General features: G+C 40.8%; 1 protein-coding gene across 1 annotated transcript; it reads left to right on the top strand.

The window, feature by feature from the left end:
* The first annotated feature begins 685 nt into the window (after positions 1-685).
* Positions 686-26,440, top strand: xirp2a (xin actin binding repeat containing 2a). Its single transcript, XM_083887367.1, has 9 exons — positions 686-887; positions 7,124-7,275; positions 12,088-12,225; positions 13,858-13,944; positions 14,645-14,714; positions 15,077-15,180; positions 15,656-24,869; positions 26,087-26,220; positions 26,301-26,440. Exons 2-8 carry the CDS (start codon positions 7,228-7,230, stop codon positions 26,179-26,181), a joined length of 9,756 nt encoding a protein of 3,251 aa, XP_083743493.1. The 5' UTR covers positions 686-887; positions 7,124-7,227; the 3' UTR covers positions 26,182-26,220; positions 26,301-26,440.
* Positions 26,441-27,891: the final 1,451 nt, after the last annotated feature.

The raw sequence follows: 27,891 nt of genomic DNA, 5'->3' as shown, positions 1-27,891 counted from the left end.
GCAGCTGGGACTGCCTGCACTTGGCAACAATCAGATGCACCATGCTAATTGCAAAAAAAACACCACTATTAATTTTTAAATGTTTGTTAGGATTTAAATCGACGACATATGTTTTCATTTGTGAGCTTCTGAGGTGATTGTGTGCTTAAATTTGAACATGTTTTTACAATGCCAGCTACATCTGAATCAGAATCTCTTTTAACGTGCGTCATCCAGACGGTGCAATATCAACATATTCAGTGCACAGGCATGACGGTAATAATGCTCTTCTCATCCAACTGCGGACAAGAAAGCAAATAAGTATTGTATGTGTTCCAAAATGTTGCACAACAACAATCTGGGCATGACATATTATTGTATGTATGTGTGTCTGTGTCGTCCATACAATGTCACGTCAAGATATTTACAAATTCTTACACAAGCAATAATTCTAAATGCCACACGTCTCTTCTGCTGCATGAGTGACGGATGTACTGGCTGTTTTCCAGCTCACAGTGTCAGACGTCTTAGTCCATAAGACCACTGGTGACATAGGTTTAAAGGCATCCTGGCTACCTTGATACATGTTGCTAAAAAAAGCAAATCCGCATATACCTACCCGCTCCCCGATGTCCATCCTATTTTTTACGAAGGGGGACTTCTAAAATAAAATCAGCTGTCACTGGATCCCTGGGCCTCACTGAGCTGTAGAGTGCACTGCTGGAGCTGGTCTCCAAGCCACACTGTCCGTCTCTGCCCAGGATTTGCTTGCTGTGTTGGGTTGACGCTCGTCAATCAGTCCCATTTTTCCCTGGGGTTCCACGGTTCTTTTTTGCTCTGTTGGAATCTATTTGAATTATTTTATTTTATTTTTTTAGTGTGAAGAACAACCTACACAGTAACACAAGGTAAGAAACGTATATGAGCTTTTTTTTTATCAGCATTTCAAGGCTGACTCTTGTATCAACATGAGCCCCACTCAGGCACAGCTCTTTGAAAGGCTTAAGCAGAGATGGAAGGAGACAGATTGTATGTGGTGGATGACATTTTACCTCATAATAAGTCTGTTTGATGTGCCAGGCTGCTGACATGAGATGTCTTTGATGTCAAATCAGAGATAAGATGAAGGGGAGGAGCTGCATTGAGAAGAAGCGCCATAGAAACGAGACCTGATAGTGCAGTATATGTCTGTGATTCCACCAGGTGCATTTGTGCATTGTCATGTATGGGCTTGACCTTTTTTCTTCTGTGAGTCAGAACCAGCAGCAGTGTAATGTGGAATACATAGAAAGCATAGCAAATTGGAGACAAAGTACTTAGCCAGGCTTACAGAAGAACTCCGGGGCAATCTGCTCACCATGTGCAGAAGTTATTGTGATAGATTTGACAGCTCAATTATTGTGCCTGTTTTGCTTCCATCTGTAAGGTAGAAATCACCCTCTGTGGCTGACATTTCAATTAGTGTAGCTTGTTTTGGCTCTCCTTTCAAACCTAGGCCATCAACGTCTTTGGTCAGAAGGTACTGAACAGAAAATTGGGTTGCTTAAAGTCTTGTGGGCAGAGAATGGGGGTGACACCTCTGGGATTAGGAGTCGGCGTCTGCTTGACTCAGATCTACTGGCTTTGATTTAGCTCTGTGCTAGAAAGCCTTACTGCAGCTCCCTTATACCCTTAAATTATCTTTCTCTTTCTTGGATACATGCTCCTCACTTGTCTCTACACCCTATGCCACTGTTCACCTCCCCACTTCTAACGAGAAGGCGCTGCGGTGCCTCACCTCTCAATGCTGTAGCACAGGCAGCAGCGAGGAGGCAGTGACAGTGAGGTCAATGGTCCATGTCTAGGCTCAATATAGCCAGTGAGTCGTGCATAGCGGCAGCAGCAGCATAACCTCCCCTGTTGGCTTTTCCCAGCTTCCCCCCCCTCCATTACACCCCCACCTGGTGCCAACACTTGTGCCTCTGCTGGGGAATTAAAGAGATAAGAAGCTAATACTCTGAGAGGAAAAAAATAGTATCCAGTGTAAAGGGCTTAATGTGACTTTGAACAGTTCAGGATTGGAAATGACTCAAGTTACTTTTTTCCCCATCAATACTGCACTGTAAACAGAGATCCGGTCCTCATTGGAGTGACTGATAATCTGTTGGCACCAGTACTAATGAGTGCACCTAACCACACATTTCAAGGTGGTGGTTTAGTTAAAACAGCTTGAAGAAGCATACTCTTTCAACACAGATGGGTTAACTTATGATAACTTGCTGTTTAAATGTGATATGTCTGTAGTTGACTCCAGGCCAGAGTCATCGTCTGTAGTTAGCCGCAGACTTGCTTGAGTTTAAACTTTGAGTTTAAGTTTGATATACCCTGCCAAGCGAGTGTACACTTACAGGTTTCTTTAATTTCAAGAACATGATTTTAACAATTGTTTGGAATCTTCCCAGTTGCCTTACATCATGTTAAATTAAAATATGACAGTAATTTGTTCAAAAATGTCATATTTATTTTTAGTTTTATTAATTGTTTCACAGCTCTCTGTGGATTACTTGAAAAATACTGGCTTTACCTTTGGCTCCCCCACCCCTTCCATTCCTTTATGTAACTTCAAAAAGACAGAAGAAGTTTAATGAATATTTGCCACAAATTTTAAGTTAAACTTTTGAAAACTAAAAATAATCACGATAAGTAGCATTATAAAATGAAAACATTATTTAACATTACTGTCATTAAGTGTGTAGCTCATACACACTTCCTCTCCACACGTCTCTCATGTATCAGGGGAACATGACGCTGCACACAGAGCTCGTTTATAAAAAGGCTGATGGTTTTATTTTTTTTCTTCCAGTCAGTACCCCCAGCCCCCCCTGGAGCCGGTTACCTCATCTCTGTGCTATGGCACATTTGCATCCCTTTGCAACAATTTGCCACAGATATCCAAAGCACTTCTCTCACAGCTCTCAGGCGTCAAAACCCCCCCTGTCTGTCTCCCTCTCTGTGACAGCTCCAGATCATGACCTGAACATTGATCTCTGGTGATAAATGAGGGCATTATCCTTGTGTTTCTGTCATCAGGCTGGTATTGGGTCACATCGCAGCCTCAGGTATAGGATTCCTGACCCATATTTATAGGATGTGGTGGCTACTTTACAAAACCCTATTTATTTTCAGATGCTGCTGTCTCGGTCAGCCTATCTCTCTCTGTTTTGCTGTCTCTCTGCCTCGTGGGTTATTGGTTGCACTAACATGCCTCACATAGCAGAAAGCTAAAAATGGTAGGATGAGATGAACCTGGTTTTGTCACATGGCATCTGTAATAAAGCTTTGTTAAACCCGTAGACTGTTACAGAAATTGCTGTTGTTGTCCTCTATAGGTTGTAACAAAAAAAACAGAACAAAAAAACTACCTCTCACATGATTTATAGAATCAGTAAACATTTTAGTGTTAAAGGTCTCAAACACTAGTGTCTTATTCAGTAGAACATGATGTGAAATTCATAAATTATGTTCCAATTTACAGACAAAATTATGAATGACAGTCGGACGCCAGTGTGATTGACAGCTGGTATTGTCACCTGCTTAAAGGTGACATCTGTGAAATTCACACTTTAAACTGACGCTGGTCAAACGACAGCACTACGTCCATCTTCTTTTATGGTAAAAGAGTGTGGCACAGTAGAACTCCTCAGGAAATACATGGTTCTGAATTTCAACTGAAATTGCAATTAAACATTAGCGCAAAATATATATATATATATATATATATATATATATATATATATATATATATATATATATATATATATATATATATATATATATAAAACATGAATAAAACATTAATTCAATGTCGGTCCAAAATTCATAAAATATTCAAATAAATGATCAGCATGCAATGGCCAAAAACAGGGCAGTTCAAAATCAATCCATGTTCTGAATCAATTCGACAGCATCCAGTGAGACTCGCTCTCAGATTCAGTTTTTTTTGCATCTGATTCTGAGCAGCTTGAGCAAAAAAGTGAAACTTTTCCTGTACAGAATTTAAGAACATTTAACAAACAGCAGCAAAGAGTTTCCAATACTTTTTTAAAAGGTGTAAGTCCCCAGATAAGTAGGGAGTAAACCCAAACTGGAAATCAGGATGCAGATGGAGGAGGAAACTTCCAGGAGCAGTTTGCCCCCTCCTGTTTTGCAAATCAAGCAGCCTGAGGTTTGAATTAAAGTGTTAAACTTGAACTCAACATGAAATATTTTTGCAGATCCACTCATACCACTGAATCCAATACATTTCAAATAAAAAATAAAATAAATTATATTTTAGATAAAGCATGCTTAATTTCCTTTCCTTTTTTTAAGCTCCCTATTTATTTTTGCAATGTAACCTTTAAAAATAAAGAAACATTTCATCTCTTGCTTCAGATTTTCCTCTCTCGGGGTCTCCACAGCGGATGATCCACAGATTTGATTTGGCAGAGATGCCAGATGCCCACCACCCCCCTTTATAAATGTTCTGAATTGATATTTGATAATTGAATTATGTTACTGTCTACCTCTGAGAAATATCATAATATGACATACATTTATTTCAGTACTCATTCACTGAATTCCATCTAGAATGCCATTCAAATTCAAAACTTAATTTAAAAAAAGAAGAAAAAAACCACCTAAAACATGACATATAGCCTTTCACAGAAAATCTGTAGGTGTTTGATTTCTTCATTTTGTTGACATAGAATCAAAGGGTGGGCTGTATCAAGCCAGGGTCAGGATATACAGTTTACTATAAACATCACTATAAGAGGGCGGACAGAAGCATTCTCTGTTCGCTTGCACAGCCAACCAAGAATGTATGGTATGTACTAATGCAGTAAGCGCTGAATCTGACACTAATCTCCATACTACAACAGCACCAAGGGGACCTTCATCAGATCTACACTATATGCACTGACTGAAGGAGCAGCTGCTGTAAGATTTCTCAAATAAGCACCTGAGGTAGAATGTATCTGGCCTCTCTTCTCTGAGTCAAAATTATACCAACAGAACAATATGTGAGCACCTATTGCAGAAAACAAATCTAGGATTAGAATTTCAAAATGTCAAAGGGTTACAGTGTGAGCACATAATGAGAGAGAACCATTTCTATTTATGGTTGTCTTTCATCCCACAGTGTTGTTGCCTGGAGAGAGAGAACATGGCAAGTGCTAAAAGGTCCAGTGTGGGTGTATGCTTAGTTTTAACAAAGGCCTCTCTGTTGCCTAATGATGCTTTGTAGCGCAGAAAAGTCAAATGTAAAATCAATGGCTGTTTTAAATTGGTTATCCGCAGGGATGTGCCGTGCAGTGTGAAGGATCATAAAGTAGTCCTTTGTGACTGATGAGTATTATGCTTTCATTTGAGACTTTGTCTCTATGATTCTCACTTAAAAGATAAAATCCTTACGCTTTTAATGGCAAAAGAACCATACAACTTTTAGGCCTTAAAAGACGCCACCTTCATGTGCTTGCAGCTCGGTTTGCATTTGCTTGTTTGAAAATGACCAGAACCCGGGAAACATTCCAGTTTTGTGTGTGAACCCAACCAGAGCCCGATCAACGTCAATCAATGTAAGCTGCGCTCTGTTTGAGTTATCCTGCCCTGAAGGCAGTTGTTACCATGGTTACTGCTTTTTTTTCTTGACTTAAAGACGTGCGAATTAACGAAAGAAAATGACCCGACTTGAATGCTTCAATATACAATATAACAAGCTGTGAAAATTTCAGCAAAACGTGCGGCGCACAGGTCACAATTGTACATTAGCAAGAATGCATCACAACATTAAACACATAACCTTGAAATTCAACTATTTTATACAACACAAATGATGACCTCATAAAATGACTTTGACTTATTTTAATCTTCAATTATTATCTTTCTAGAACACAGAATATATAGCTTGTTATGTTAAAGGGATCTTTTTTTATATAAATAATATCAATGACTGAGAGCCACCTGCAGTACCTCCAAAGCCCACCAGTAGGCCACAGCCCACACTTTATAAAGCACTGGTCTCGAGAATACATGCTCTGATTTTCTTTCAATTCTTTACCTTTCATTTTTCCCATGTAATCAGAGTAACTACACTGTAATTATGTCATAATTTAATAAATGTGTGCCTCTCTCTGAAGCTACTATATTAAAATCAATTTCATTGGTTCTGCTGGAAAGGGTCTCATCAACTTCTTCATGTATAATGAAAGAAAACTCTCACACACATACTCATCTCTTAAGTCTGATTACAAAAAAGAGTCTTTTTTTTATGTGCCAGAAAAGTAGAAGAAGATGGAGCATATCAGCATATCTCTTGCTGATATGATGAAGATGAAACTAAGGGGCTGGATTTGGGGCCAATTCCAATTCCTATCTTAACCCTCAAGCTCAACCCTTAATCTTTACTTAATCTTAACCCTCAAAACCAAGTGTTGAGGGTTATTTTGTCACTTAGAAATGGGACACCCCTTAAATGCAGATACGTCTTCAGACTGTAGGAGACAGAATAACGCGAAAGCTGCGTCCAGTCTGTCAACTCCAAAAAAGAAGAAGAAGAACACATTTACGTCAGGATTGTCAGTCAAGTTATTAGGTTGTCAGTTATAAGATGATACTCGTACAAATACCACAACCACGGACATATTCAGCTAAAAGCAAAATAAAATAAAAATAAATGTTACGCAACAATGACATCAGTAATCCATAAAATGGGTCTAAACTAAGATAATAAAATGGTTTTCATCATTTGTATATCTCTATTAACAAAGAAAATACTTAATTTGTATCGTACTCGTTCCACTGCTTTCGGCACCATCTTTGTTATATGAAAACACGCAATGCATTCTGGGTAGCCCTTGCTCCCAAGGGTGGTCTCGGAAAAACTCAATATTGAGGGCGATACAGCCCTTAAACTTGCCCCTCAACTTAATTTTTCTGAGAATCGGGACAGCACTTGCACTAGAGGGAGCGCATTTTTTAGATTAAGAGTTAAGATTGAGGGTTAAGCAAGGAATTGGAATTCACCCAAAGTGTGTGTGTGTGTGTGTGTGTGTGTGTGTGTGTAAGTGTAACAATAAAGGGCATTCGTGTCTTAAACAAAACTCCTCTGTGGTTGTGTTTGTAGCTCCAGGCAGTCCGGAAAGATCCAGGTCAGGACATCCCAAGGAGAGGGCACTGAGCACAGAGGACCAGGAGGTTGAGTCGGTGTCGGTGAAAGAACGGCTGGCGATGTATCAGGCTGCCGTGTCCAAGAAAGAAACGAGCAGCTCTGCTGCGGTAAGACGATAACTTCAATGGGATGTAAGCAGAGATGGAAGGGAAACAAGGTGGCCATATAGCAGATCATAATCATAATCATACTTAATGTTTCATAAGTGTACACCTGATTGTACAAATTGTTGTTTTTCCTTTTCTAATGCTATATCCTGGTGCTGAGTCAATTCTATGGATGTTGCCATTTTGAACCATCATGTTTTTACAATCGCCCATACAGACTTTGTACATCATCCATATAATCACAGTCCTGTGCCGTTTTCACAAAAGGGACACTTGAAAACAAAATCGAACCCGTTTTATAGCATATTGAACAAACTGTTTTCATCTCTCCAATCTGACAAAAGCATCCGTTCTGTCGTATTGAGTGGTAAACACAACATGTCAGATACTAACAAACAGATCTTTGACTTATTTCACCAAGCAGTGTAAACAGTTTTTTATTACGTTCTGTTTTACATTTGGTTTCCACTGGTGACAAACAGGTTCTCTGATGAGGGCGATCCACATATCTATAACATCTGATTTTAAAAATAAATACATCCCTTATTTTAATCAGAAACAGGAAAAATTAGTCCACACCAGATGACATGACATATTTTTCATATTTATCCTCCTATTTATCATCTCCCGACACCTCGCATTTATCTTTAATTCCTGTGATAGGTATAAAACAACTGAACCATCCGCACACTTCATCATTAGTGTCATTAGTAACAATCTAATAATGTCATTTCAAATTATGTACCACAGGGGTCATTTTAAAGTAGTTTTGAAGTTATAATTAAGTATTTTGTTTACATTGTTATATTGGTAGTCAGAAATCCATGTATTCATTACAGCACTGGTGCTAAAATAATCACTAAAAGCAAATTGTAGCACAAAAGATACATATGCATTGCGATTTAATTCAAGTAAGCCATTATCTATGTGATTTGAATGTAAAATGATACATTAATTCACATTATATTATTTAAATAATATAAGTCAGGGTAGAGAAACAATGCCTTACAGAGAGGTAGTCCAAAGGTAATGCACAAAACCATCAATCACTTTGTCAGTTATGTGTAAAGTAATGTCTCTTGAAACTGTGTATTTCACATTAGAGTCAGATGAACCCACACAGGCAGCACAAAAGCAGGCGTCCGTGTCTAAAATATCCCTGAATCATTAGTCATTACCAACAACACAACAGCCGCTGCAGCTGTGAAGAGCCTGCACGCACTTTATGAACCAAACACAATTCAGCTGTATGACCTGCTATTCTGCTGTCTCCTTGTAAACTATAGGGCTGCCATTTCTAAAAATCAAGTTTGTAGGAAAAGTATGTGACATGTTATTCTATCGAGTTAATCGACACAGGTGAGCAGTCAGCTGCTGTTTTCAAGACGTGTACCTGCTGACCCCCAAAAAAACAAAGCCTCTGTCTTTTTGCTGGTGAACCTATATTGTGAATTTATTTTCATTTTTATTATTATTTAAATAATCAATGTGGAGCATGTTGTTCATGAGGTCACACTGTGGCTTGTTTACAGGTGGTGACCTGCCACCTTCTGGTGCCTTTTTACACAGCATGGCCTATGTAATAAGGCAGTAAAAGCTGTGCTTCAAAGTTACTAAAATAATAAACAGTGTACAGTGTGGGATAACAACGTCATTACATAATCTAAAAGTGAAATTAAAAACGCATTTTTAATGAGTAAAAAGTGAATGTCGTGCTCCACAATGCAACATAACATAGATAGTTGATCCCAGGTCTGCATGGCAACAAGCCCCTTGAGTCGGAGCTTTACAGCCATTTCAGAACACACGAGAGCTGTTGTTAACATAAAACTGAGCGCTTTCCTCACTGTGCTAACATCACAATCAAGCGCTGCCTCGAGTGGCTTGTTGCTCTGCATGCAATTATCGTTAAAAAAAATTCAATGGAACCCCATTCACGTCATTTTATTGATTGTTTAATAACAGCGCAGTGTCTATCTATCTATCTATCTATCTATCTATGGAGCTGTTTGCTCATCTGCATGGGAGTCTTGTTTTTTTTTCCTCATTACATTTTGCAGCTGTCGTCTGCACGTCCACACAAGTGACATAGTGTCACTCAGTCTGTCCAGTCTGTCACGCAGCTTTCCTCACTTTTTACAAATGACCGAGCCTGACAAATTATTTATATATGCTACTAATTTGCAACAAGAACTAGCAAAGATGACATGATGCTGCCCAGAATCATCATGCGTTTTCTCCAGTGAATCCATTCATTGTTTCTTTGCCTCAGCTTAAGTTGTGTTGACAAGATGGGAACTTTTTATTTTATTGCTATTTAATCACAAAGCCAATTCTTCCCCTCGCTTAAATGTTAATATAGATAACTATATTCTTGTCGAGAGGATGGTGATGTAAAAAAAAGCAGGGGATTTATCTGAGTCAGGCAAGTGGAGAATGTGCGGAACATCCAGGAGAGGGGTCAAGCATGGGGCAGGACACTCGTCCACTCACTCACTGTTAATCATCCTGAACTTTTCCTTCTCACATTGGATCATTCTGACAGTATCGACACTTGTGACCATGGAGCTGATGCTATGGACAAAAAAAACATCATCACAAACCAGTCAAATCTGTGTCGTGATAGTTGAACGTGAAATATAAAACACATGTCAAACATTTCCCTCATCTCGTGTAATATCTCAAAGATGGTTTGTCCCACATACTTATATTACAGCAGCTGAGGACAGTTACATTTCATAAATATGTATGGAGATACATGAATTCTTATTGAATAATTTGCCCAGACATATGGGAGCTGACAGGAGAAATTCCATAAAATAATACTTTAGTGGGCATTTGTGTTCTCCTATGAAGCACAGGGGAGAGAAGTTCAGGAAAATGTCTGAATTTTAGCAGATCTCTGCAAAGAAAGCAGCTTTTGACAGTCAGGTCAGCATGAAGACAGGCAGTCAGCCCAGCTCTGTCCGGTAAAACAAACCCAATCAGCTGGTAAACACAGTTTCTTTAAACGCAGATGAACCTCCAGTACACTTGACTTCTTTTCCACTGCAAGCAAAAGGAATGTTGTTGTTTTTCTCTGCACAACGCCATGAATGAACTGACCGCAGCTTTTCTCTCTGCAGACAAAAGCTAGATGTTAGTACAGTGTGTTAGTGGCTTTTGACCAGTGGAAAAGATGCTTAATTAACGAACCACTACGCCTCATTTTATCTGTGTGGTTTTATGGAGGTCATGCACATGAATGGTCCACCTTATCAGGAGCTGATGCCTCCTGAAGTGTTGTTCTTATGATCCTTACTGTATGTCCACAAGAACTATATAGATGTGTATGTCTATATAAATCTATATGTATACATCTATATAGATGTATACATTCCAAAGCTTATACATTCAAAGTAATAGCAGTAAACTTGACTGTAGCCTCAAAATCATCATTAAGCAATTCACCTTTTTTCTTTAGTGTGTCAAGAAAGCAAATAAGCAGATTTTCCCCACCATTTTTTTTAAAAAACTATTCAAAGTGCTTCTGCCACTAATGCAGGACTCGGGATGCAAACCTCGTTCTTCATTATAGTCTGGCACTCCTTACGGTTCATCTCTAAATGTTAGCGACAAAACCAAATTAGCAGTGTGTGATTTTGCGGGATTGAATTCATTGCTTGTGTCTAATGGGATTGTAATTATTCACACAATTCAAAAACAATCAGCTGGAAAAGGCCATGAGACTGTGTACTTACTGTGTACAAATGAATCTACTGTGTGTGTGTGGGGGGGGGGGGGGGGGGGGGGGCTCAAGTGGACATTATATGTGGCAGTTATTTGAAATGTTAGACGTTGATTGCATGTCATATCCATGTAGCTGCACGTTAATAACATGGTTCCCTCCTTCTAAATGCCACTGCCCTGATCCGCTCTGCAACAGTGAATTGCATTGTTCTCCTCATTTGCATAAAAACATGTGCGTGTGCATGCGTTCCAGGCGTAGCAAGCTTTGAAATTCCGATATATGCATATGGAGCTGTTTTCCAGGAAATACTGTATGCAGAAGCCTACTTATAAATGTTTAAGTAGAAAGGTAATAGACAATACAAGAAGGAGATAACTGCATGAAGGAGTCAGTGTAGGTTTTCCAGCTGAGGACTCCATTTTCCATACAGATGAGATTTAGACTATTTTCAGCTTTGCAAAGAAACCGGGCTTTTATGTTTTCCACTTTAATAGAATAAGTCCTTCCATAGCTTGCTATATTATGCTATAAAGTGTGAATTATCTGAAAGTCGTTTCTTTTCCTGTGAAAACCAGTGCTTGAGAAATAAGGGAAAAGTAACTCAATTAAAACTGAGTGCCAATGAAATTTCTGCCTGGAATAAACAAATTATTTTCATCTTTCAAGGGCTCCATTTGGACAATGTAGTCTCAGAGCCTAATGAATAAATGTGATTTAATTACCTGGTATTTGTGCTTGAATATTTGCATTACAGGATTCGATGCCCTCAGAGAGAATGTGCAGCTTTATATTCGAAGTGTGTGTGGGAGTGTGGCGTGAAGTCACTCTCACACAAGAAACCTGTCTATAAGAGCAGCATAACAATGTTACATTGACAAATATGATAGAGACAAATCACAACATTCACAAGCCTACACGCAGTCTCCTGTCAGAGAACAATAAATGGTCAAGGTTGGCAACAAAGCAGAGATTGCTTTACCAAATCAAATCCTCTGAATGACGTCCCATTTCACGTTTTACTATATACTGTATGTGTGATATGTGCTGCAGAGTAATGTGCATTACCTGTTTTCTGCTGATAGATGATGGACGAGTCGGAGGCATCTTCGATACCTGGCGGCCTGGCGAGCGTGAAAAGACAGTTTGAGACTCAGGAGTTTGCCTCATCGTCCTCACATTCCAGTGTCAGCCAATTTCATTTCCAGCAGAAATCTGTCCAGGTGAGAATGTAAACCGACTCTGTTTTTCCCTATACATTTCTTAAATGGCCACTGAATTATGTTTTGCTGAATGTTTCTCTTTGAGACCATATTATTATTTTTTTACGTGAACGATATTTCAACTGAAATTTCCATCTCATAAAAAGGGGGGAAGTGAAATGGTTCAACATTTTGTCAGTGATGCTCATTTGCAAATTGTGCCAGAAAAGTAATTTCAAACGGCAAACCATGCCTTTAAAGTAGAATAAATATGTCATTTAATGGGAAGTTTGGCTTCAACAATTAATCAGTTGGTAACCAATTCAATTTAACTATTGTGTAATGTAACTATTTTGTAATTTTTTTGTAATATTTTTTTTTCAATATTTTATGAACCAAACAATTAATTGAATCCTTCACAGAATGAAATGGCTTAATCGGTGATAAACATAATTTGCAGCCAAAGCATTCATACAATGTTAATTTTGTTAGGTAGCTGTTTCCTCTTCTCGTTATTGTAAGCAGTAGGGTATAACTGTATAGGCCAAGCTTTTAATGTAGCATATTTTCTATAATAGATAATAAAATACAAAAAACACACATTTTGTAAAGTGAGTTTCTCAGAGTCTGACATTGAAAAGTTGCTTCTCTAGTGAATGTGACATTTCTTTAGACAATGAATTGTTAAAGAAAGCGAGCACGACAGATGAAAAGGACATTTCACTTTCTCCAATGGCTTTTCTATTCATCAGCTCTGTGAGAAGTGAGAAACATGTGAATGTTGCTGCATAATTTACATTCCACTCTTGCTCTTTATCGGGAAAACGTGGCTATGGGTGCAACGCTGAGAATTTCTTGTAGGTCAAATCAAAGAGGGCAAGTTAAACTTTGCTCATCTAAGTGCCACCGTCGTGCGGTGCAATGTTTAATGCCAGAACACATCAGTTGTCTGGGATCCAGATCTCACTGAAGTCAGGGTCAATGCTGCACCTCCATGCTCATTCAGACAGGAAGCAGAGCTAATTCATTGAGTGCACACGAATCTTGCTGAATAATGTATTTAACATGGATTGCACTGCAATGGGAAACCACTTTCCACTCCTCACAGGTGTCATTTCCGTGTTCAGTTTTGAAAAAAACGGGTGTTCATCTGAAATATATTACACTGACACTGAGTGGTTCCAGAACTGCAGACCCACCATCACTAACATTCATGTTAACAGTACAAGATACAAAATCCCCTTATTATATTTCTCTTCTATCAATTTCATAGTGTGTGTTTCTCACTGGAGGAAAGGCTTAATGTGGGACTGGGATTGATGCAGTTTTTGCAATATATTGCTGTTTCTCACCAAGACTGAACTCCTCCTGTTGAGGAATTTAAAGTCTGTGCTTCCCCAGGAAGCAGCTCAGTAATGGAAAAGCATTTGTTACCAGCTGCAGAGGGATTTTATTAATCTTTTATCACAGTGCAAAAATTACTTGCTCTCCTGCTGATTTTTACAGCTCACAAACACAGGGCCATCAACCCACAATGTGTGTGTGTGTGTGAGATTATGCTGTGTGTATATTCAGGAATAAGGGTTTTGTGAGTGTTGTCCTTGGGAGAAGCATTTCAGAGACGCTACATCCTCATTTATCTGTGTTGGACAGGAAATGTCAAGCTCCTCAGAGGTGACGGTGAGAAGCAGTGCCAGAGAAGTCGTCCCCACCACAACCATACTTCACAGTCAACAAGAGGTGAGAGGTTGCTACACAAACTATTTGTCACCATCTTTCAACTATCTCCATCTCAACACGTTGCAAATGTAGAGAGTAGTCTCACTTCAGGTGCCACCTTATTCAGAGTAGGCAATCTGTGAATAAAAATGTACTTAGTCTTACACATTGAAATATGGAAGTTGTAGTTTGCGCCTGGTGACGACTCCACTGGCCACAAATTTACACAAACTCTATTTGAGTGAAAAAGTCGACCTCACTTGACTGAACATCACTTCACATTTCCAGCTCTTCTGTTTGTATCAGTTTTGTAAATTATGTCACCGTTTAGTAGGAAAATACATGAGTGGACATCATTGTGATTGACATATTCTCCAAAAGAGAAAAAGAGAAGGTTTTGGAGAATAAATGACCTTATCACCATTTGAAGACTGACATTAGGCAGTTGGTCAGAGAGATTTGAGGAATGAACTCTTGTTTGTAAACAGCTGTGCACATTCACTTGTTTAAATTGTGATATTATCAACAACACTTGTTCTCAGTGGTTAGATGTATACCACTTGGAATGAAACAAATGTAAATTTGCAATATCAATATCTTGAAACTGACTGGATACAGGTTTGGTAGAAATATTAACATGCATAATAAACTGCATAATATCATCCAGATTTAAATGAGAGTGTGCTGTGTTGCTAATAATTTGCCACTATCTTTTCTACAGGTGATCCATGATCAAAGAGTCCAGCAAAACAACATGGCTGGCAGTTATGGGAATCATTACAATGAAACAGGTTGTTCTGCCTATGCTTTTTTAAAATTGTAATTTGCACTTTTTTTTTTTTTTTATCAGAGCACTGCCTTGGTCCTGTAAATTAATGATAATTCCCTCTATTGGTGAATAAGGGATGAGCTATGAAAATGAGTTGGCGCACAGATGATTTTCTATTCATTGCATTGCAGCAAATCTAATCAGGACAGAGTCAGAAAGGTAAAATATTGGAAAGTGGAAATTGGGCAATCACCACTGCATGGTTTCAGAAAATGAAAACTACTCAGGATTTTAATGAAATGATTTATTTCTTTTCCTAATCCCCCTGAGCTTCCTCACTGTGAATGACTTAATGAGGCAGCCTTCTTCTTGTGTCTAATTCAGTTATGCTTGTTGGAGGAGAGGACCTACCAAAGGTTTCCACTCAAGCTTTGAAGCAACAGTATGAAAAAACTATTGAGGAAGCGGCACCAGCCAAGGAAATCAAGGTAATGATGCTGTCTGTTTGTCTAAATAGAGGGTAGTTTTGGCTTTTGATGGTGTATCAGGATGATGATGGGGGCCCCATCATGAAATCATGAAAAGGAAATTGTGCACACTATGAGTTGATGGGAAATAAATTGGAAAGCATAAAAGACTGCATGTCATTACACAGCCAAATTCTGGAAGTTTTTTTCATGGCGTCAAAGGGAAAATGTAGTCTAAATCATAGTCACACATTAATATCTGCAGTTAAAGTGATCTTCAACGAATATTTAAAACCAGTCAGATTACATAATGCATAACCAAAACATCTATAATAATTATTTCATATTAAAAATGTATACTTAATTTCCTGAATTACTTTGTAAGGCTTCCATCTCTGATCATTTTATGACCCACATATGACAAATGACATTCATTTTTAACTTCAACACAATGTCTTTCTTTCCTCAAAAAAAAAAAAACACTTGTGAACTAAAGGTTGATGTCGACTTCAACCAGTTTCAGTGGGCGCCAATAAACCAGTCCTCTAAAGCTTCAGAAGTGACAAGCTATGAAACTTCTTCCACTGTAAAGACTGCCACTGCATCATCAGTTGTATCTACTACATCAGTGGCTCATGAGGTGACCGACCATTTTCCTCCTCCACCCTCAAACCTGCTGCAGGAATCACAGAGCATTTCAGAGTATGCTATCTCTTCCCAACCTCATGAACAAGTCTACCAACAGAAGTACACTGGTAAAGAACAGCACTTCAAACACAAGAGCATGGCAGAAGTGAAGCGCCTCTATAAACATATTAATCCAGAGGTGCGCAAGAATCTCGAAGCGGACTACTTGAGTCAGCTTACTGAAGCAGAACTAAAGGATTTGCAAAGTGAAGAGATGGGTGACGTCCAGCAGGCATGCTACATTTTTGAAAACGACGGAACCAGTTCAAGTAGATGCTCGAGTCCTGACAGGGAGTCAGTGGAGTGGGAAGAGATCCTTAAAGGAGAAGTGCAGTCCATGCGGTGGATGTTTGAAAACAAGCCACTAGATACCATCAAAGATGAAACCCCAGATGAGGAGGAGTTGAGTAATATTGCTCAGCAGGAAATTATTGCTGGCAAAGATGTCAGACACACAGCATGGATGTTTGAAACTAAGCACATGGATGCTATAGGGACAGAGACAACTGATTCCACTGAGCAGTCAGGAAAATTGACTGATCTTGCGAGAGGAGATGTTCGCACTGCTACATGGCTTTTTGAGACTCAGCCACTCGATTACCTGAATAAGATCTACCAAGAAGATGAGCAGGAGGCAGAAGATGTTGTTGTCACCAAAGACATCACAGGAGGGGATGTCAAAACTGCCAGGTATCTCTTTGAGACCCAGCATCTAGATTCTCTTGGCAAAACAGAAACCATCGAGGAAAGCCACTTTCTGAACCTCAAGTCTGAGTTAGAGGAGATTAAGGGGGATGTGAAAACAACCACTCGCCGGTTTGAGACACAGCCCATGTGCGTCATCAGGGGGGATTCTGGAGAGATGCTGGAGATCACCACAATTCGCAAGGAGGAGACTGAGAAGGGTGATGTGAAGACATCACGGTGGATGTTTGAAACCCAGCCTCTGGATATGATCAACAAAGACCCTGCAAATGTAAAGCTGATATGTGGTATTTCCATGGAGGAAATTCAAGGAAGTGTGAATAAAGGTAGATGGCTTTTTGAGACTAGGACTCTCGACACCATTAAGGATGAGGAATGGGAGACTTCCAGAAATCAAAGAGAAGAAATAATTGGAGCTGATGTAAGAAAACACTGCCAGGTTTTTGAAACCCAACCCATGGATACTCTAAAGGACAATGCTAATGATCAACCTATACCCTCTGAGGAGATTATAGGAGGTGATGTTCAATCAGCAAAACATCTGTTTGAAACAGTTCCCATGGAACACTTGAAAGAACTGCTGGAAGTGGGAAAACTAAAGAAAATGGTTGCATCAGAAGAAGAAAAGGGTGATGTAAGGCATCAGAAGTGGGTCTTCGAAAGCCAGCCACTGGAGAATATAAGGGAGGAGAAGAAAGAGTTTACAAGGACTGTGAACATTGAAGAGCTTGATAAAGGAGATGTGACAAACTATAAAGAAAGATTTGAAAGTATGGATTTAAGCAAATGTGAAGGTACACAGAGAATTCAAATTGAAGGTGTCACAAGCGGTTCTGTCAAATCCAACAAAGTTCTTTTTGAGTCTACCCCTATGTATGCAATGCAAGACAGCTCTGGCCATTACCACGAGGTGAGGACTGTGAGGCGTGAAGAGATTGTGAAGGGGGATGTACACAGCTGTAGATGGATGTTTGAAACACATCCTATTGATCAATTTGATGACAGCATCAATAAGTTTCAGATCATTAAAGGTATATCCAAGCAGGAGATTGAGTCAGGAGACGTTAAAACTGCTCAGTGGTTGTTTGAAACTCAACCACTTGATTCCATAAAATGTTTCAGTAATTTTGAGGATGAAGAACATAAAACTAAAGAGGAAATTGAGATAGAAAAGGGAGATGTGAAGACTTGTAGGTGGCTCTTTGAGACTCAGCCCATGGATGTTCTGTATGAAAAAGTGGAACAAAATGAGTCCGATGTAAAGGAAGTGCAGAAAGGTGACGTCAAAACGTGCACTTGGCTCTTTGAGACCCAGACACTTGACAACATACGTGATCACTCGGAGTCCGAGACCGTTCTGAAAACATGCACTGTAAAACAAGAAGACATCCAAGGAAAAGATGTGCGACTTGCTCGCTTCCTCTTTGAAACAGAGAATCTTGAAAACATCACAGGCGAGGACGGCAGTTCTTTCAGGAGGGTCACAGAAATTGATGTCCATTCAGGTGACGTCTCTAGGATGAAATACATCTTTGAGAATCGCTCCTCAGACATCATGAGCTCCACCTCCAAGGAAACAATGCAGAGGCTGAAGACGCAACAGGCCGAGGACATCCAGAGGGGAAACGTGGTCAATTGCACCTGGATGTTTGAGAACCAGCCAATGGATGCTATCCGTGATGATGTCACAGAGGCTAGGGAGACTCGTACTGTTACTGATGTTCAGGGAGGTGACGTTGACAAAGGCCGCTTTATTTTTGAGACATACACTCTGGATGAAATTAAAGAGAAATCAAGTGAGACTGACATCTCAAAACTCACAAGTATCTTCAGAGATGAAATAGAAAAGGGTGATGTAAAAAATTACACTATGATGTTTGAATCTCAGCCACTGTATGCCATCCGTGACAAGGAAGGCCATTATCATGAAGTAACTACAGTTACTAAGGAGGAAATCATGAGAGGGGATGTAGTGGGTGCCCGGTGGCTGTTTGAAACCAAGCCACTGGATTCAATTAGAGATTCAGAGGAGGTCTATGTGATTAAAGCTGTGACAGAGGAAGGTATCAACACAGGAAACGTTAACTCTGCCAGATGGAGATTTGAAACACAGCCTCTGGATGAAATTACAGAGGAAATAAAAGTTCGGTCAAAAACAGTTGCTGATATTCAAGGTGGTGATGTGAAGTCAAACAAAGAGCGATTTGAGACTGATGAAATGTCGCAAAAGTACATCAGAACTGTTAGTGTGAGTGAAATCCAAAAAGGTGATGTCAGATCTGCCACATGGATGTTTGAAACACGCACAATGGATGAGATCCATGGTGAAGGAGTTGAATATGATGATTTGAAGAGAGTGACAAAGGAAGAAGTAATGAAAGGGGATGTCAAACAGTCTGTTTGGCTCTTTGAGAAGCAGCCGCTTGATAGTATCAAAGAGACTGATGGCACAGAGCTGACAGTGACGAAGGAGGAAATCCCACAGGCTGACGTGAAGACAACAACATGGCTATTTGAGACTACTCCATTCCATGAATTCAATGAGAGCAGTGTTGAAAAAACAGAAATAATAGGTAAAAGTATCAAAGACACACTCCATGAGCTATATTGTCAGAAAATGGTGGACTCCCAAGGCATCCTTATTGAGACAGATGAGATCGGTGATGTCCGCATGGCAAAGTATAAACTCATGAATCAGGATTGTCCACAAATCCAAAAAGAAGAGATTATCAGAGGGGATCTAAGCAATATAATGATGAACCTCCTGAACTGCGGAGAGACCACTGAAAGAGCGATAACTATTGATGAGGGGGAGCGGGGGAATATCAACACCACAGTGAAACAGCTATTTAGCCAGGAAAGGGGAATCAATGTAGAAAAAGAAGAAATTATCCGTGGTGACATTCAAGAGGCCATAAACAATCTGCTCAAGAATGAAGGCTCCTCCAAGCGTGGTATTCTGATTCAAGAGGATGAGAAAGGAGATGTGAGGATGACGATCTATTCCCTGTTAAATAAAGATGAGAGGGCTAGTATGGAGAAAGAGGATATTATTCAAGGAAATGTCAGCAGAACTCTTCATCGTCTTCTCTCCAATTCAGGTGGAGAAGACTCTAAAAGGATAAAGGTGGGGGACACAGAAAGGGGTAATGTCAGTTTTTACACCACATGCATTGAGTCTGGAGCTATGGATTACCTGACACAGCTCCAGAGTGAGTATAATGAATCCCAGGAACAAGTGGAAAAGGAGCATATCATAGGAGGTGACATTGAAGAGACTAAAATCTTGCTGAGGAAGAAGCAGCAGCAGGTTGGTCGCACTGTAGCTAAGGATGACATAGTTCCTGGAGACGTATGCAGCTCTGTTAAAGTCTTCATGACAGAGCCTACTGTTACCTACAAAAACCTGGAGGAAAAGGATATCGTTAAAGGTGACCTCGGTGCAGCCTTAGATTCCCTGACCCAAGCTATCAATCAGAAGGTGGTTATAGAGAAAGAGGAGGTGTTGAAGGGAGACATACCAACAACGCTAAGGTCTCTGGAGGAGGCCCAGCATCAAGCCAAAGAAATGGAAAAGCCAGAAATTGTCAGGGGAGACATCAGAAGTGCTCTCGAGTCGCTTGAGAAATCTTCAACCACTAAAACAGTTACAGTTGAAGATTTAGTGCCAGGTGACATCAAAGGGACCCTGAAATCCCTGGAGGAAGCACAGCAAGCTGTAAAAGAAGTGGAGAAAGAGGAGATTGTTAAAGGAGACATCTACACTGCCATGCAAAGTTTGCATGACGCCTCAAATGATAAAAAGGTTTACCAGCATCAAGTAAGCGAACAAGGTGATGTTAAAGGCACTATCCAACTTTTGCTTGAGCCGTCAATGTCTTCAAAAATGCAGCGCAGAGGAAGCATCGAGGGAGATGTAAAAACATCCATAAAGTCTCTTTATGAAGGACAGGAGACAATGCAGGTGGAAAAAGAGGAGGTAGTAAAAGGAGATGTGCAAGGGGCAATAAAGTGTTTGATGCAACGAAAACAATATTCAAATCCTAAACGTATGTACTCCCACAAGAAAACAAAAGTGCCTGTGAAAAATCCATTAACTGCAAAGCAAGGGGAGCATGAATGTGTACATGAAGCAAAGTGTGATAGTGCAGGAGTCAATCCAGCCCCCGCTGTGAAAAACCTCTCTCAGAGCAGTGAGTCACAGAAGCACGCGCAGAGGCACAACGAAAGCAAATCAGTAAAAACACAGGTAATAACCCAAGAGAGCCACTCAGTTACTGTAGCCAAAACAGACAATACCACAGGGGCCTCTCAGCAGAAGAACATAAAAGAACAGAAACAAAAATCTGTGCCCCCTCAGAAAATACACGCTTCTAAGCCTGTTATGATAAAGACTAAACAAATGACTGATAATGATCAAACAGAGACACAAGCAGCTGATGTGAAAATGATAAAGGAGACGAAAAACACATCACAGACGAAAATGTCAAAGAAAGTGTGTGAAACAAAAACAATCAAGCAGGTGCAGACGACAGTGATGGAGAAAAGCGTTACGCATAAGCAAAATGTAAAGGTATCAGAATCAGTGTCAACATCTCAAAAGCAAACAGAGAATAAGGCTCTCGCAGAAAAAGCAAACATTAAAAAGAAGAAGGATGATCAGTCTGACCTTGAAGTGAGAGGAAAGGGGATGATCAAAAAAGGAAAACCAGAAATTCATTTCCCACCTCCTCCTTCTTCCCCACCCCCACGGTCAGAGTCAGAGTTTTCCCTCCCTCCACCACCATCGCCAGTGTTGGAGAATCCAACATTACCCTCATCCCGACCTTTTACCATGCAGGACAGTGATCTCCCACCGCCACCACCTCCACCTCCCATGGAGAGCATAAAGTCGGAGTCTGAACTTTTCCTCCCTCCTCCTCCTCCACCTCCACCTCCACCTTCAGTAGGTGGACAGGATATTCTCCCTCCACCTCCCTCGCAGCAAGAGCTTTATGCTATGCCTCAGCCTCCCTCTGCAAAAATGGGCAAACCCATCAGCAGGCCTTTATTCAAAGTGCCCACACAACCAGAAACAGAGAAACAACCCATAAAAGTTAAGCCCAAATGGCAGAAAAAGCAACCAACGCCACCTCCACCACCTCCACCACCACCAACTCAGCTGCCTTCTGATCGAGAAAAAACAGTGTCAGCAGTCCAGAAAGAAGAAGCAAAATCACAAGAAGTGAAAAAGGAAACAATCCAACAGATTGAAACAAGCAAACAAATTCAGTCTATATCAACAGCAGTGTCGGCGACAAAAATCACAAACATCCCAGTTGTAAAACCAGTGCAAAAAGAGAAAGTGTTTGTCCCACCCATCAAACTGCCTCCACCTCCTGAGCCTGCTCCATCTCCGAAGGCTCGAACATTTGCCCGCAAATTTAAAACCCCACTCATGCTTGCGGAGGAAAGGTATCGCCAACAAAAGGATCAAGAGGACCTTGAGAAGAGTAAAGTCACAACTCCCACTTCTCCACCACATAATATACCCTCCTCTACTGCCAGTGCTGAGCCTATATCAGCACAGAGTACTGAGAAAACAATGGTTATGCAAGAGACAACAGAAAAGATGGAAGTTAAGACAATTTCAAAAAAAGAAGCATTGGCACAACTCACACCTGCAAAGAAAACCCCTTCCCAGATTCCCATGAGCAAGCCCTTGATCTCTGTGATAAATAAGAAATCAGGCCCAGGATCTTCAAACGTGTCCTTAGAAAAAAAGCAAGTTTCAAACGAAAACATACTTGCCTCAGCTGATTCTGTAAAAAAGAATCAAACAGCATCCAAACATCAGACTGCTTCTCTTTCTCAGTCTCATCGTGTGGTCTCAAAGGTTGAAGTAGAGTCACATTCAAATGTGGTCACTTCTTCAGTAAAGGAGCTCAGCACTGTCACAAGTGCTGTCCAGGAAAATCTTCAAAGCCAGGCTTCTGTCACAGTGAAAGCTAAAGATGTAAAGAATATTAATGTACCCGTCACACAGGAGGGGAAAAAGAGCCCTTCTCTACCTACTAAAATTCCAAAAGTAACTCCAGGTTTTAAGGTGAAAACCTTTAAAATACCGACAGATAAGAAAGAAGAGAAATGTGACACTGTGGTACAAAAGGATGCAATGAAAAGTGACATGCATTTACAGCAAGAAAAATGTTCCATATCACAGAAAACTGAGACAAAGGTGACCCAGGAAAGCAAGCATCACACATCAGCTAGAGTTGAGATGGAAACAGAAATGAAAGTAAAGGAAAAGAAAAGTCAGGTGACCTCGCCCATGAAGGAAGCCGAGGTGGAGGTTCATGCGAAAAAGGCAAAGCAGGTGCACAAAAATGAGACTGAAGTGACGCTGTCACCATCTGTTACTGTGTTAATGCCTAAGGTGACAAAGATAACGTCTGCAGCTCATCAAGGACAAGGCCAATTATCTGTCTCCCACAGTCAGCAGAGCATGAAGGCAGAGCACATTCAAAGGCATGAGGAGGTGGTCGTGATGGAAAACAGGGCACAGCAGAGCCTGCAGAAGCAAGAGACTGTTCAGATGCAAACACAGCAGATGAAGCAACAAGCAGCAGAGACGAATACAATCCAGATAAAGGTTGGAAATTCAAAAGGCGAGCCTAAATTTGGGTCTGTGAAAGGCGTAGGGAAAATGGCCCATACAGAAGAAGCTTGTGCTAAAGAAATCACAGACTCAGAGAAATGTAATGTCATGCAGAAGCTGCTCATTCAAATAGAGGAGCTCCAGGGTGCGCCAAGCAAAATAGACACCAAAACTGTCACAATGATTATAAGCGAACTCGCTGAATGGGTGATAGGCTTGGATGAGAAAAAGAACCTAAGTGAAATTGCCAAACAGCAAAGTAAGAAAAAGTTAAAGGAGATGCTGGTGTATGTGAAGAATATTGTCCAGACAAAGTTCCGATTTTTGGAGGACAACTTGAAATCTGTTGAAAAGCAGGAAAAGGAGCACCCCCCAGCACCACCGGTTGTGCTTCCAAAACCAGACAAGAATGTATTGACCGCAAAATTATCAAAGGCTGGTGCTAGTGTGTCTAAAACTGAACAGAAAGTGGTCACAGAGAAAATGTCACTTCGTGGGAGCAAAGTACATCAGGACCTGAGTGAGAAGTCTGATTACAGAGTGTCCTCTCCTTTAGCAAGCATCCGCACGCCATCACCCACTTTCATTAGTATAGAATCAAGGAGGGTGGACTCACCGCTCAGAGTGACACCTTCCCCTCCACCATACAAATCTGTCGGGACGCCTCCACCTCCTCCTCGCAAGTCATACACGCCCACATCTACCTTCAACAGGGCCACACCCTCTCCAACCCTGAGCCGCTCAGAAAAGCTGATAAAACTCCGGGATACGACCTCAAAGCTCTCTCACGGCATCACCCCTCCACCTCCTGCAGCACTACCAGAGTATTTTGCAGCAGAAAGAGAGCAATCATCCCCTTTTAGTGACCGGGGAACACCCATAGATGAGGAGTTGGCAGATATAGCAGAAATGGTGGACTCTATGAAGACAGTCAGGGACAAGAAGTCTTTCTTTGAAGAAGCTCAAAAAGCTGAGGTGATTAAGAGTTACATTCGGAAGGATCCCATTGACATCCCCGAACGTCTGGGACCCGATGCTGAGGAGAGCACCGAAGCAGTGATTATAGATCTCATGAAGGAGGATCTTCCAAAAATTGACCTAACTAAACTGGTGAATAGATTTGAGTCTCCAAAACCACAATTGTTTTCCAGGAAGGAACCTATTATCATTTCAGAAAGGCTTGGGAGCGATACAGAGGACGCAGAGGCTGAACCACATACTCCAAAAACGGAAGAAATGCCTACATTTAATGTCAGAGCGATAAAGGATGTCTTTGAGACAGGAGAGCACAGCTCACAGGCAGCACGAGAGCTGAGAGAACAAATAGAACGAAGAGAACCAGACTCAGTTTATTGCAGGCCAGTGGATCAATCTGAAACCACATCAGTCACAGAGCAATTCTGCAGCATTGACGACACTGGAAATATAAGGAGTGAGGTAAGGAGTGAGATGCATTCTGGGAGCTCTGTGACCCGTGGCAACCCTCCATCCTATGCTGACGTGGTGAGAGGCAGCGTTCCAACAGTAGACATGCTCCCTGAGGCCTCCAGCGAGGAACTGCTCAGAAGCTTCCAGGAGTCATGGGCTGAGGGCCAAGGAGTTTTCCAGAACCTGGGATTCAGTGTCTCGGAGCAAAGGACCTCGCAGATCGTAACACACCACCAGGAGACTGTCGTGTCGGGTAAAACTGAGCTGTGCCGCATGAGGGATACTAAACATGCGTGATGGTGTGTTTAACACGCTCTGTTTGAAAAGCATTTTGTGGAAAGAAAAGAAGCATTAACACTATCGCTCTGTTATTTATGTCTTGTGATTTCCTTTGATGTGTTTTGTTTGCAATTTCTCTCCCCTAATGCTCGGAGCAGCTCACAGTTAAGGCAGCAGCGGTTTGACACCTTTTAATATTCACAGGTTACACTGTTTGTCCTGTTTACTCATGCCACTGATGTGTGAGGCTGGCAGCGATGCAAACATATTGAATTAATATTCCTCTTGCTGTGTGATGGATGCTGTTTTGACTGCGACACAGCACAGAGCTGCTTGCCGTGAGAAGAAAACAGTAGTTTTGATGTATTTCGATTCGGTGGTTAGAGTTTGACATGAAGTTAATTCAGATAAATAACTTTTTTAGACGTTGTTATTGTTAAATTTGCATAGTTGTAGTTGCCATTCTGACAGATTTGTTGGAAAGACAAGTTAAACATTAATTCAGTAGTAGTAGTATAGCTATTTACTATAAAGATCATCATGCTATAATAGCAGTTATAGGTAAAATGAAATGTACATTTGAGCACAAGTTTATTAAAATTCGTTGTTTATTTATATTATAAACTTTGCTAATATCAGCAACCTACTGCATGTTGAACTGTAATCGTCATTTGCATTAATCTACATTAATTTGCATGTGGCGAAAAAAAAACACATTTTATTTTGTAGTGACACAAAAAAATGATTTTAGCTGGGAAATGTTGAAAAAGCATAGCTCTAAAACCCTCAGTGCTGATTTCCTGCCACAGCTAATTAGTCATATGACTTCCATATGACAATGTTGTTTGTTATTAATTTACTTCAAAGTTCAAACTCATAAGAATATTTTTCATTTAAAAAATATGCAAAGGAAAGGAAAATTCCTTATGTCCACATTTATAATTACAAACAACAAGACAATGTTTGTTGTTCAAAGGACACACATTAAAATAGGATGGATACCCACTGCTCTGATTTACATTAGCAATTAACTGAAACTAATTCAGTGTAAAACAGACACATTCCTCATCTCTCTTATCTGTTTTATGGACTAATTTGCACCAAAATTGCCTGGTTGCTTTGGGGGAAACTCCCTTTTGAAAAACATAAAATTATTGTAAAATGAACTGTTGCCTTCTCTTTCTTCTGCAGAAAACTCGAATTCCAGAGTCCGAACTGTGCAGGCTGTGTCGGAAGAGGGTCTACCCCATGGAGTCACTGATCGCAGACAAACAAACCTTCCATAGAAGCTGCTTTCGTTGTGAACACTGCAGAGGCAAACTGAGGTGAGACTATTTCACAGAGCCCTCAGTGTTGTTGTTTATTTTACTCTATTTTAACTGTCTTCTTGTTTCTTTCCTAATAGCCTTGGCAACTATGCCTCTCTCCATGGACGGATGTACTGCAAACCACATTATAAACAACTGTTCAAGTCCAAAGGAAATTATGACGAAGGATTTGGACAGAAACCACACAAAGAACTCTGGGGTGATAAGAACCAGCAGAATTCCAACCAAAAGACAAACGTCAAATCACCATCACCTGAAAAGAAAGTCATGGATTCCAGATACTCCACCATTCACAACCCATTAGTCACTCAGGATGATGATATAAGCAAAACAGTGGAGGAAAACAAAAAGCCCACAAGTAAGATTTCTGTAGTGTGGCCTCCACAAACAGATCAGCCAAAGAAAGCGTTCACTATAGAGGATGAATTGAAGTTGGTGAAGCCGTCGTGGCCCCCTAAGGAGGGTGTAGTCGAGGAAAATGATCCTGTAAAGCCTTCATTGAAAGAGAATGATATTCCTGGAGCTAAAGTACAAAATGGACCCCAGGAAAATGACAAGGTGCAGGAGTGTGTCTATTTAACAGAGAATGGGGGAAAGTCTGAAGAAATTCCTGTCTCCCTTGTGGCAGTCACTGAGGACCCAGTGAGTGTTGCTCACACTCAAGAAACTAAAGAATCAAACAGTGGCCCGAAGGCCACAGCACAAGTGGTTTCCGAAATGGACTCTGAAGTGCAGCCTGGAGAGGCAGCGCGAGAACAAGGTGAAGGGAGTGATGGTGGAGCAGTGCTGGAGGAAAGTAGAGAAAAGTTGGAGGAAGTGACAGTAAATGGAAATGAGGGTCAGACGGAGAGTGCAGCAGGTGAGACGGACAAAGGAATGAGCAATGTGGAGGGTTCAAAGGACACGTTAATAGATAAGAAGGTGACGGCAGAACAGAATGCAAACTGCAACAACAATAATAATAATGATAACACAATTTGTCTGACACAGATTAACGAGGAAGTCCTTTTTCAAGAGCTTAGTGAGACAGAAGACAAACAACAGACAGTTGTTGTGTCAGATACAACGAGAGAAACAGATTTCTTCCAGGCTGATGACTGTGAAGAATCAAAATGGATGCCAAGTGAAGTGCTGCAGTTGGCACAGAGAGATGATGCGTTTGTGCCAGCGGGTGCCAAATGTACTGAAGCCACAGACTGCTACGCAGACACTTTTTTCTTCGCAGAGACAGCCGAAGGAGCGTCTGCTCACGAGAGCGAAGCCAGCAAGCCAAAGACTGGCACGTCAAGCTTCCTCGACGACATTTTCGCCGTCCTAAATACCAGCAACTCCGACCTGCTATCCAGTTTCAAATCGAACACCTCGAGTCAATCTGCAGCGGAGACGACGACGACATCGGCGTCGGCACTAGATGACCTTTTGGATTTCGGGATGGAGACGAGAGAGAGTGCAGATAAAACAGGAGGCGTGAGGGGAAGAGAGGAGATCGGTGACAGCACAGGCAGAGAAGGAGCTTCTCTGTGGGCCGATGACGACGAGGATCTGACTGTGGAGGAGCAGATAAAGAGGAATAGATACTATGATGATGACGATGAAGATGTGAATTCAGCCCATTATTAACTTGACAACGTTGACCACATGTAATTTCACAACAATGTCCATGGAGAG

This window comes from Microchirus variegatus, assembly GCF_963457635.1.
Source record: "Microchirus variegatus genome assembly, chromosome: 1".
NCBI classification, from domain to species: domain Eukaryota; kingdom Metazoa; phylum Chordata; class Actinopteri; order Pleuronectiformes; family Soleidae; genus Microchirus; species Microchirus variegatus.
Note: the sequence above shows the minus strand (reverse complement) of the source record. Positions and strands in the feature narration are given on the sequence as shown.

Excerpts from the sequence above, each read along its gene's own strand:
- xirp2a (XM_083887367.1), top strand. The coding sequence starts at position 7,228 with ATGTATCAGGCTGCCGTGTCCAAGAAAGAAACGAGCAGCTCTGCTGCG. Across the intron at positions 12,226-13,857 it reads TCCAGCAGAAATCTGTCCAG|GAAATGTCAAGCTCCTCAGA; the intron begins GTGAGAATGTAA and ends TGTGTTGGACAG. Across the intron at positions 24,870-26,086 it reads CCAGGAGACTGTCGTGTCGG|AAAACTCGAATTCCAGAGTC; the intron begins GTAAAACTGAGC and ends TTTCTTCTGCAG.